Source organism: Pongo pygmaeus, chromosome 11 (genome assembly GCF_028885625.2).
Source record: "Pongo pygmaeus isolate AG05252 chromosome 11, NHGRI_mPonPyg2-v2.0_pri, whole genome shotgun sequence".
In the NCBI taxonomy this organism is placed as follows: domain Eukaryota; kingdom Metazoa; phylum Chordata; class Mammalia; order Primates; family Hominidae; genus Pongo; species Pongo pygmaeus.
Window position 1 is genome coordinate 105,999,747 of NC_072384.2, and position 12,035 is coordinate 106,011,781.

Below are 12,035 nucleotides of genomic sequence, written 5' to 3' on the forward strand. Positions count from 1 at the left end.
GCTCCAGGTGATGCTGATATACCCCTAAGGTTTGGGACTGTCTAGCTGGGAACACTTAACTTTCCACGGGGGTGTGGCTTGGTAACAGCTTTCTCTTAGCATCATTTACCAACCTGTTTCATGTTCCCCCACATCCCTTCCCATCAAAGGAATGGAATGTGGGGTGGATTATCTAGTATTATTTTACAATTAAGGATAATGACATGAAACATCCTAGGTGAGTCAGTGTTGTGGCCAGGAATCTCAGCTTCGCTAATTAGCCATTTTCTAGTCAGCTCAGTGTTTTTGTTCACAAACCTGATTTTTGACACTGGCCTTTAGGTAGGCAGGCTTCCCCCTATGGGCCAGGGATGTGGACTCACAAAATACTGAAAAGCACGGTGCCTACCTAGCTCTTTACCACTATACCTCTGGTGGAAACCAAACCAACTGCAGTCAAACCCTGAGATCCCAGTCTAGAGGGAAACAAGACTGGCAGGTCTGAGCCAGTCCCGGTGTGAAGAATTTCCCTAAAGATTTGTTTTCCATGTGGCACATGTGAGATTTGTGTTTAGTTCCCAAGAGTCCTCGGAAGTCTTAGGTTAAAACAATTCTAAGCCCTCCCTGGGCCGGTGGGGTCTTGTTCAGAGTAGGCTGGGGAGAGATCGGCCTCACTCTGAATCTTCCCTGGTCTGATAAAGCACTTTGAACTCCTTGGAATTAAAAGCACCACCAGAAGTGTGACCCTAGGTGGTGTTACCATTATTTATTGAGTGCTGCCCCCTAGAGGATTAAAAAATGGCCTGGCCTCTTGAGTCCCCAGGGATGGAAACCTGAGACTCACTCTCTGTCCAACTGCAGGAAATGAGGCCTTCACCTAAGGGGGTGGGAAGGCTTGCAGCCCTGGTACAGAGGACTCCCAGGAAGTAAGTGAGCGTCCCCTGTAGGACACCGCTGAAAAATGAAAAGCTATAGTGTGGGCAACCAGGTCCAGCAACAAAACTGATTCTGACTTTTCTCTACTCTGGAAGCAGCCTGATGGGGACCTTCATCTCTGAGACCCCAAGACCAGAAGTCCAGGGTTGTCATTCTTACGGTTCTCCAGTGGGCTTAGGTTTACCTTTTCTCTCTTCTTTCCCCCTTTCACAGTGCCCTTCACCTAAACCCTGGCTACATTATTCTCAGAAACAGGAGTCTCCCACATTGGGCACTGGCTAAAATGGTTTGGCATGCCTGGTGAGTGGTGGGGAGAGGTGATACTAAATGGCCCTCTCTATTCAGGGACTCTCACTACAGATAGTGTTCTTTGTCTTTAGATTAGCATCTTGGCAATGACATAAACCGGGATCTCTGCTTAAGGTTAATAATCCAAGCTGCTATTTTACTTTGTTAAATATTTAAGGCTTGGAGTCATTCTTTACAATTGAGCTTTAAAGAGAAGAAATGTAAATCTGGAGTTTTTAATAATGTGGATGTGTTCTCAAGCCTAGAAAGGAAGGAAGAAGGAAGGAAAGGAGGGAGGAAGAGGAAGGAGGGAGGCAAAGAGGGAATGAAAAGTAGCATTTAGGCTAGCCAGGAGACATGCTCCCTGGAAGAACTCAGAGGCCTCTGTTCTGTGCCTTTCCCAACCAGGCATCTGAGATTAACAGTGTGATACTCAGCCTGTGGATTTCCACTCTAAAATCCCGCCCCACCCCCCAACACAGCTTGGCTCAACTATTTGCAAATCACTTCTGATTCCATTTTGTTTTGGTTATCTCAGTGTAAATAACAGTTAAGTGGGAGTTACAGATTTTTCAAACACTAAAAGTGATAAACAAAGCTAATGGGCAAGTCCAGATAAGGAGGGAAACCACCCAGAAGAATCCACAAGTACAAGCCAAGAAGAAAATGGGTAGTCAGGTGTGTGTTTCTTGTCACTGAAACTGTATTTTTCTTAATCTACAGAAAACTTTACTTTCTTAATTAAAAAAAACTTAATCTGTAAACATTTTTCTGAATTTTCTTATTTTTCATATATCTCTTTTGTGGCAGAAAAGGTGTACATGAGCAGGGTGTAATTTAGGCTGTTTCTGTTGCAGTCTTTATGATAATGTAGTAATAGGTGTCTGGTGAAGCAAGACAGTTTGGAATCCACAAAGCCATCCTCAGAAACAAAGATACAAGTGTTTCCCCAACTGTTAGCTTGCAGTTCCCTCTAAACAGTTTTCACGCCTCCATTTAAAAATAGCTGGCATAATGATGTTTTCTTTTTCTAGGCTTTGTGACCACGTTTCCATGGGGGAAAATGTGAATAGACGTAGTTACAGTAGCATTTGGATGAGACGCCTTCAAGCACCTATACTTTTTCGGGGGAACTTGATGGAATCCAATTTAATTACCTGAAGAAATTATTTGCTGAAGAAAGTCTTTCCTCTTTTTAGGATAGTTACAAGTTAAAGGCGCAGGAGTAACGAAATCCTAACCCAGAGAGGAGCAGAGCATGTTTGGGACATAACAAAGGATCTGAGTAGTAAACGCAGCGAGTGTTTGGGGTTTTATTCAGACCGGGCTGACGATGTGTGTCGCCGCCACGCACCGCTGCCTGTTCGAACGCATGGCTGAGCTGCCGACCGGCTCGCTACCCCAAACACCATACGCCACCCAACTCGTCTTGTAACGCCATTGCGCGTGGCATTGTGTTGGGTTTTGCGTGTGTGGCATCGGAGTCGTGGAATTTAGGGGGAACAAGGCTTTTCCCCCCGTCCCCCCGGGGTCTCCCTCGGGTGGGGGCGACACGGCCAAGGGCAGCGCGCCCTGGGGGTGCCCGGGGGCGCTTCTTCCCCAGGGCGTTACGCACCGGCGGCCCGGCGCGGAGGTGCGCGGGGGCGATCTGGAGATGCCGGGCGGGCGAGGGGCGGTGGGGTGGGCACCGCCTTAACTTCGATCCTGCGGCGGCCCGAGAGAAGCCGCCGCCGCCCCGCCCGAGCTGGGTGCCGCGGCTCTCGGCTCTGCGCCGCGCGTCTCCGCGGCTGCCTCTTTAATCAGGAACACAGAAGGGGCGGGCCCTGAGCCGGCGCGTAATCGGATAGCTCTGCCGCGGCTCTGACATCCACATGCTGCTCGGCCTGAAAAGGCAGTGGGGAGCTGGAGGGCAGGCAGAGATCGCGAGCGAGGCACCAGCCTGCAGCCGGCCCCCAGCACATCCTCAGCCGCGCAGACACTCGGCGAGGTGGAGGTGAGGGCGGGCGCCAGCGAACTCGGAGAGGGGCTCGCTCACTCCCAGGCGATCCCAGCCGCCGCCGCCGCCGCACCAGCAGCAGCAACAGCAGCAGCAGCTTCCTTCCTCAGACTCCCCTCGAGAGGCTGACCAAGCTGGTGTAGCCGTTGGGGGAGGCTCCCGCCGGGGGAACCCGGCGAGGACAAGAGCAGGGCGGCCGCCTTCCACTCGGGCTGTCCGGCGGCGGCTGCCTCCGCCTGCGTGTCCGTCAAGGGTGCCGCGGGATGTGTGTCAGTTTAAGCCTCTGAGATCACACAGCTGCCTGGGGGCCGTGTGATGCCCAAGGCAAGTCTTGGCTTTAATTATTATTATTATCATTATTGTTACGCTTGGCTTTCGGGAAATACTCGTGATATTGTAGGATAAAGGAAATGACACTTTGAGGAACTGGAGAGAACATATATGCGTTTTGTTTTTGAGAGGAAAACCGTGTTCTCTTCCCGGCTTGTTCCCTCTTTGCTGATTTCAGGAGCTACTCTCCTCCTGGTGAGGTGGAAATTCCAGCAAGAATAAAGGTGAAGACAAGCCACCAGGACTCAGGAGGGAAACGCTGACCATTAGAAACCTCTGCATAAGACGTTGTAAGGAGGAAAATAAGAGAGAGAAAAACACAAAGATTTAAACAAGAAACCCACGAACCCAGCTCTGGAGAGAGCCACCTTCTCCAGAATGGATATGTTTCGTCTCGCCTGGGTTTTCTTAGCCCTCTACTTTTCAAGACACCAAGTGAGAGGCCAACCAGGTAAGCCACTGAAAGTTTTTTATATTTATTGCAACATGGTTTCCCCTTTAAAAGCGACCGCTAAAGCAGGAAGGCCACGCAAAACGGCACAGAAGAAGGCTCCCTCAGTACTCAATAATTTAAAGAGAGATCCCAGCCGGCCCTTCCTACACCACCACGGCTGCTAAAACCCAACTTTCCTCTCCTGCTAGGAGTGTGTGTGTGTGTGTGTGTGTGTGTGTGTTTTGAAACAGAATTTGGCGGTGTTCACATGTCACATATGGACTGAATCAAAGGTTTAAAAATACTACAAAGCCTTTGCATTACAGTTTTTGGGATTTTTTTTCCCTGTCTTGAAGCAGAACACATCTCCCTTGAGTTTCTCCAACTAGCCAGTGAAATATAAATCATTTGCATTCCCTCCACTTAGCTACATTGAGCAATGTTAACTGAAGGGCTTGGGAAAGACAAGAGTTTAGTTTTGGTTTTCAGATGCTGTAGATTCTTTGGAGAATGGCTGGTTATGCCTCAGAATCATAAGGCTCAGGCTGGTGGAGCAAGTTGGCTTGTGGCTGAGATAGGCGCTTGGGGTTGGGCGCTGCTGGCAACCAAGACGGTTGGTCTCTTCTCTCTACATCCATGTGTTGTCTGGGAAAGTAAATCATATGTTCTTTTAGAAATTATTATTGGCTAAAACAAATTGCAGGCCCTCGAAGGTCTCTCACTCTTGTGAAGTGGTTAGAAACTTTTGAGTGGAATTTGTTCTCAACCACTGCCAAAAAGGGTGTGTGGACAGGCTGCTGTGGAGATAAGCATTTCGAGGCCCAGAACAGTCTGGGGACCGCATTGTGGGGAGCGGCAAGGGGTATGCTCTGGAAAAGGGAATCCATGGGGAATGCAGTGGGGTTTGTGCTTCCTTCTGGGACCACTCTCTAGAGTGAGCCTCTCTACCCCTCTGAGAACAGTATCTGGAATCTAACAACAAGACTCTCAGCAGCTGCTACAGGTGATTGGAGATGGAGAAACCATCTATGGAGGAAATGGGTGAAAAAAAGGCGAAAAAGCCTTCCTGAAGTGCCCTCACCCAAGGCACTTGCAAGGCGATGGCGGCAGTGGTAGGGCTAACTCTGCAGCCTCCTGGGCATCCCCAGAACATCAGCTAGTGGGTCCTAGCCTTGCATCTAGTACTGTCACCCTTCCTTCTCCTCACGCCCCCCGCACAGCACACACACCACTTTAAGCTTGGGCATTTATTTGAGGGGGGAAGAAAATTCAGAAATGCCTTTGCCACCCAGATCCGCACGTTTGCAGCTCTTTCTTTGCCATAAGTGGTCTTCAGGGCAGCTGCGAATTCTACCAAAATGATGGGTGGGGGTCCCACTTGGGGAGATTTTCTGGGCCTCCCCCGTTCCCTCTTGCTTTATTTCTAAATTCCCAGCTTGAAGCGGAATTAAATTACCTCTCACAGACCTGATGCTGCGTAAATTATGTATGTTTGTGTGATTCGCTGTGTGTGTGTGTGTGTGTGTGTGCACACGCGCGCGCGCCGTGAGGATGCCCACAGTATATTATGTATTCAGACACGGACTCCAGTAGGCCCCAGCGCGCGAGCGCGCACACACTGGCACTCACACTGGCGCGCACACACATGCAACTTTAGGTTCCGTGTGCTGTGCGGAGCGGGAGGGGTCGTGAAGACTCAGGGGCCATCTCCTACCCCAGATGTTCGCACATCTGTCCCCGAGCGCTGCTTGGAGTGTGTGTACGTGTGTGCGCGACACCCGCTTGGACCCACTCCCGCTCTGCCACCTGCCTCCCGCGCTCTCTGCAGAACCCCCTCCCATCCCAATCCCCAGCAGTGCTGCGTCACTTCCAGAGAAGCCCAGAGGCGCGGAGTTCGGGGCAACCTCGGACCCGGGGTGGGATCTCAGGGTGGGATTCGAAGCTGGGACCTGCCAGGGACCTCCAGCTGCCCAAAATGCGATCTCAAGCCGTGAGCTGCTCAGGCTTTCAGGCGGAGCAACGCACTGGCACCCGGGGAGCCGGCAGCGGGTGCCCAGGGTGAGGCCAAGCTACACCTCTGACTCACCCGGTGTGCGCCGGTCGGGAGGGGAGCCTGGTTCAGCCGCCGCCGCCGGCGACTAGAACCAATTCTGTGCAGGAGCAAGATGGGGCAGAAGGTGCGCGCGGGGGAGCAATTGAGCAGATAACACGGCGGTCGCGGCTCGCGGCACCTTGGGCTGGCGCGTGGCTGGGAGGCCTCATGGGCGACGCGCACCAGGCTGCCCCTCTCCCCACTGCGCCGCCTCGCCAGACCGCAGTGCAGCCGCTAGCCTGCCTCCCTCCCTGCCCCGGGCGCCCCCGCCAGTCCCCTGCGCTCCGCTCTGTGCGGCAGGCTCTCCGCGACCCCTAGAGAGACGGCTTTGAGTGGCGGGGGGCCGAGGCCGGCTGGCTTGGGAATCCAAACGCTGGCCCAACTGGGTGATAGGAAACTGGGGTGGGATTTCGGAGAGGAGGGCGGAGAGAGGCGGGAAGGAACCAGCTTCAGCCGCAGGAATGCGCGCAACTTGCACAGACTCTAGAAGCGCGGCGCGCCCAGCGCCCGCCGGTGCGCAGGAACAGGTGAAGAGCACGCGGCGCTCGGCCATCCACGTGGTGGGGACGTGATAGCCCCTCAGCTCTCCTCCTAGCCCTCCCTCCCCTTCCCCGCCCCCCAGCGCCGTCTCTAACGCCGCATCGATTTGTTTGGGCTACGCAGCAGAAACAGAGCCCAGCGATCCATAAACATTCTATTAAGCAAAAATATTCCCAGCGAAAGCAAAACCGAGGCTGAAGCCTCCGCGAAGTTGGCCGCCTCCAACTACACCATGCTTGTGCCCTCCTCCTCCTCCTCCTAAGGACACCCCCAGGGAAAAGCCTGCGGCATTTCCTCAACGCTGCCCTATGCCGGAAAGTTAGGTCTCGGCTGCAGCGCTGGTCTCCAGAGAAGCCTCTGCCTGCAGTCGCCGGCGAGTTCCCGCCTCCCCTCCCCAGCGGCCTCGCTCTTTGCTTTTCCACGTGAGAAAAAGAAATATTCACGGCCGATGCTTCATTTTCACTGATTGATTTCTTTTTAATATCAACACAAGTTAATGGAGGCAAGGCGCGCTGTGATTAAAGGGCTGCCCCCGCCCTTCGACTCGGGCTGGCTGCGCCGCGGGTCTTTCCCACCGGGTCTTTCCTACCGGATCGCAGGCGTCCAGCGGCTGGGTGGCGGGCGCCGGTAGCCCTAGTGTTTGGAGGTGGGGGAGGGATTTGGAATGGACTTGTCGCCCCCTCTGGGAATCATCTGGGTTGGGGAACCGTCGGGAATCAGCTTTCCAGACCAAGTTTTAGGGGAGCTTGCCCATATGCGTTGCGGCTTCTGCGGCTGCGGCTGAATTTCTTGTGAAGGGTAGAAGATCCACGCTCAGGTTTATTGGCGTGTGCTCCCTGCTCGGCTCCCCTCCCTCCACTTCCGTTCCTTTCGGTTTCAGACAGAGAGGAGAGCCCCCTGGCGCTAGCCATTCCCGATCAGCGCCCTCTAAGAACGTCCCTTTTGCTAGGGTTAATCATGATCTGCGGGGGACTGGGTTTTGCTCAGAAAATCATTCAAGTCCTGACAATGGGTTTCTTCAAATGGTGGCAACTCCCAGCCCTAATGTCCCCACCTCCGGGACACATCGCTTGGGGCCAAAAGAACCCAGACCCCATAACCATCTACCCCTCCCCTCCTCGTCTGGAGAGCTTTGATCTATGCTTAGGTTTTAACGCCATTGCCATGGACACGCGCAGATTCTCGGTCAATTCACCCTTCCGTCTGGACTGGATGATCAGATAAGAGGTGTAAATTGGCTGTGGGAGACAGGTCTGGGTTCAGACAAATCCTGAAAGAGAAGCAATGACGGTCTAGGCGCCGGATAAGGGTTTGAAGTGTTTCTTTTAGCCTGTCTCCCCAAAATGTGAGATGGCCATTGGCGAGCATAATAATTTGCAAGTAAACTGTGAACTCCTAGATTTTACGCAGACGTCCCGCTCTAGGCTCTAGGGATTGGTCTCATGCCCACATTAAATGGGTGCCCAGTAAACATTTCCCCTGTGATCAGCTCCTGGAGGTAGGGAAGCTGTGGCCAGTTGCCAGCAGAGCACACAGTGCAAGACAGTGGCAAGAGGAGCACTCCCCAAAGGGCCCCGGGCAGGCCCCTATTCGTCCAAGCGGTGCCTGGTAGAATTGTGAATGCGCCAGCGCACATCAGGTTTGGAGTTTTATGTCATCCCACAGAGCCCTCAGACATTAAGCCACGGAGCACTCAACTGGCAAAATGAAAGATTGGAAGGCTGCAGTGACTGGAACCCAGGCTACCCAGACAGGACTCCTGCTGTCTACCAAATGGCTCTGATCCCCTGCTGTTGAATGTATCAAGTCCACGTTCTGCAGCAGAAAGGCCAGTTCCTATCTTCCAGGCATAGAAAAAGCTAGGAATCCAAATGCCAATTCATATGCAGTGAGGCACGAATACAAATAACAGTGAGGGAGGGGTCTGGGGTCAGTGAGGAGAGACACCAGGGACCAGATGATTCTGGGGACCCTGGTGTTTTTCATTTCACTCAAGTCTTCCTTAAAGCAATCAAGAAAATGAACTGACTCAGAGTGACCTGAGTGTAAGACAATTCTGAGTTGACAGAATTCAAGAGCCAGGTAAAGAGGTTTCCAAATATATTCTCCAAAGGTCCAGTTTGGAAAGACTTTAGGAACTTGCGCTATCTTCCTTTTTTAAAAGATAGAGCAAAAGCAGAATATCTTTTTAATTTCTTGAACTGACAAGAAAGGACTTGAAAAGTGTCATCTGGGCAATGGCTTGTAGTGTTATTAACATATCTGAGGTATTGTATTATCTGACCATCATTTGCAACTGGATAATCTTTGAGGTACCTTCCTTGAGTGGCAGATAAGTATACTGATCACCAGAAGTTAGTCTTTGTACTGTTCCTTCCAGGTAAGGACTTGGCTATTTGCTGGTTTTTGTTTTTTAGTTAACCCATTTCTGGAAGATGTTGCAGAAGTTTGTCCTGGAGATCTACAATATTTTTCAAAGCTTTATCTGCCTTGATGAGAAATGGTTGAAGGCTTAATGGTTTCATTGCCTAACAGGATTCAGTGGAGTTGGATTCCAGGACACAGTGGCCTTGTATCATGGCTGGCCCTCCAGGAGAAAGCATCTTCTAAAGGTTTGGGAAGCTGTCAAGTTTAGATAAGGCTGAGCTCCGAGCCTCTGGGACCTTGGTTGTATTAATAAGGAGAAATTAATTTTTAACCACTGGGAACATTGCCAAATTATGTGACCTTTGGCAGACCAGCTGTGCTATAAAAATAAATCCCCCATTTCTGAAAATGCTACTCCTATCCAGTAGAACAATAACAGTGTGGCATTTAGGATACAGAAGAGTAGGATTGAGAAGAAAGGAGAGAAATAGGAGTTGGCAAAAAACAAAAAACAAAACAAAACAAAAAAAACAAAAAACCTTCGATGTTGTGATACATGGTTTCAGACCTGAACGTCCTATCCATCACCCCACCTCCCCAGCCCCATGCCTAGGGTTTCCAGAACACAGGAAAGAGGTCCAGGATGACAAGGAGCTGAGTGCCTGTGTGTACAGGGAGAGGAGAAGGTGTTAAGTGCTTCCAGCCCACTCACACTCCAGCCTCAAACACATCTCTCATTGTTCACACAGACAGAGTACTGGCACAGGCAGAGAAAAGGGGGTTTTCAAACAGGCAAAATGTTTGTCTTTCCCTAAATGCTACCAAGTAGGTTTGCCACTGAGAAGTTTTGTGGGGATCATCCCTGGCCTTTCCAGTTTCTGAAACATGGGAACTAGACTGCCTGGGTTTAGAATCTAGCTCAGCCACTTGCTGGCTCTGTGATCCAAGTATCCTGTGTGATCAGATACTTAGTCTCTGTGCCTCAGTTTCCTTGTCTGTAAATGTGTTTGGTAACGATACCTACTTCATAGGGTTGTTAGGCTATGTCAGATTATGTAGAATACTGTTTGGCACATATGAAGCCTATTCTGAAGTCACTGAATCTTTAAAACTGTTTCAGTGGGATTAGTGGAATCTTGTGATCATAGAAAGCACACTATAACCATTGTGGTAAGTTGATTTTCCTGAGATTTTAAAAATAATTCTTATTCTCAGTTCTTCCACCACCAAACCTCTGTGTTTTGTAAGCACCATATTATCTCTCGCCACGCTCTTCTTCAGAGAATATTCTCTGCTGGGTTCTTATCTTAGATTTATGTCTCCCTTGCATTTTTTCCCTCCTTCTTCCTCTGTTTTCAGTATTCTTACCTCCTATTTTCTTTTTAATCTCTCATTTCCTTTCCTTTTCCTCCCCTTCCATCCTTCAACACTGAGAGTGTGCTCAGCAGGGAACACTGTGTTTAAGGCGCTCTCCCGAATATGTAAGAACTTCCACTCTGGCACTAAGGCCCTTCAGCAGCTGAACTCAAAAAAGTCATCATAAAGACAAAATAGCTTTTACCCAGCAAGACTCTTAATAATCCCATTTCCCTCTGGGTCTTCATAAAGGAGTCATTATCTAATCCAGAAAAAAAGGAGGGGCTGGGAGTAACAAAAGAGAAGCTCTCGGTAGCACAGAGTGCACAAGGCTGCCGGCCAGCTGAGTGTACGTGGCCGTGGTACCCTGCTCCCGCCTCCACAAATCCTGTGATAACCAGTAACCAGTTCTGGAGAGTCTTTCAGCAGAGAAGATAATGGGAATTGCAAATTACTAGACCGAGTGCTAACAATAATTGTTTGGATACAGGGGAAAAAATAAAACAGATGTGCCCCAAAGGCATTCTAGGGGCTAGAGAAAGGAAAACGAGGAGGGGTTGAGTAAAGAGAGGTGGGCTGAAACCAAGCACAGGAAAACCCAATACCAACAAATGGCTTAGTGATGAAGTAATAGCATCTTCCTGGTGGTACAGATAACCAATATTTAAAGTTGCCTTTGGAAGTGCGGGGGTTGGAGTGAAGGGGACAAAACCCCTGAGATAAATTAATTTTACTAGTATTAAAATTAAAATGGCCAAGCGTGGTGGCTCATGCCTGTAATCCCAGCATTTTGGGAGGAAGAGGTGGGCAGATCACCTGAGGTCAGGAGTTCGAGACCAGCCTGGCCAACATAGCAAGACCCCATCCCAGCTAAAAATACACACACACACACACACACACACACACACACACACAAAATAGCTGGGTATGGTGGTGGGCGCCTGTAATCCCAGCTACTTAGGAGGCTAAGGCAGGAAAATCTCTTGAGCCTGGAAGGAGGAGGTTGCAGTGAGCCGAGATTGTGCCACTGCACTCTAGCCTGGGTGACAGAGTGAGACTCCATCTCAAAAAAATAAAATAAAATAAAATGTGAATGTGCTTTGAACTTTATCATTATTATCTGCTTTAGGGTGTTCTAGGAGACATAGTTCACACTAAGTGTACCTTGACCTACTTGTGACTAGGTATTATTATCCCAGACAAGTTATTCAAACTCTCAATTCACCACTAAGAAACATTTGCACTTAATAACAGCTGGGGGTGGGGAAGGAAGGGCAGTAGCTGTGGCCGCAGAATAATTTCTGATAGAACTCTCAGAGTCTGTCCTATCTAGTGATACTTTTGATGTTCCTTTGGTCACTGCTTAATTGGTTAATTCACCAAATCTTGATGAGTCTGACTTTTGGGAAAGGCTCTGGTTTGATCCTGTAAGGCTTGCCAAAGATGGATCAGCAAGGACTCATGACCTCAAGTTGCTGGTGGCTCAGTAGACTGGATGAGGCCCTCCGGAACTCTCACACATCTCAGAAGGTGCTAAAGAGCTTCAGCCTCTCAGATGCACAGAGGAGAAAGACCACTCCCAGTATGGGAGAGGAGGAAGGGCAGAGGCAGCCTGGAGTGAGAGGGTAGGTGGGATTTAGAGCAGGGAAGGGCATACCAGGGGAAGGGGAAGGTGTGAGTAGAGAAATGGATGCTGGGTTGATTTGGGGAACACTCAG

General features: G+C 50.2%; 1 protein-coding gene across 9 annotated transcripts in view; it reads left to right on the top strand.

Annotated features, from left to right (window-relative positions):
• The first annotated feature begins 2,937 nt into the window (after window positions 1-2,937).
• Window positions 2,938-12,035, top strand: part of NRP2 (neuropilin 2) — a 115,754-nt gene continuing 106,656 nt past the window's right edge. For 2 of the 9 annotated variants that reach the window (XM_063647804.1, XM_063647806.1), the window contains exons 1-2: window positions 3,071-3,196; window positions 3,708-3,980. In XM_063647804.1, the coding sequence (XP_063503874.1) occupies window positions 3,908-3,980 (73 nt within the window). In that variant the 5' untranslated portion in view covers window positions 3,071-3,196; window positions 3,708-3,907. Of the gene's footprint in view, window positions 3,981-12,035 lie in introns of all 9 variants that reach the window. The other 7 variants (XM_063647807.1, XM_063647803.1, XM_063647805.1 and 4 more) reach the window with 7 other exon arrangements.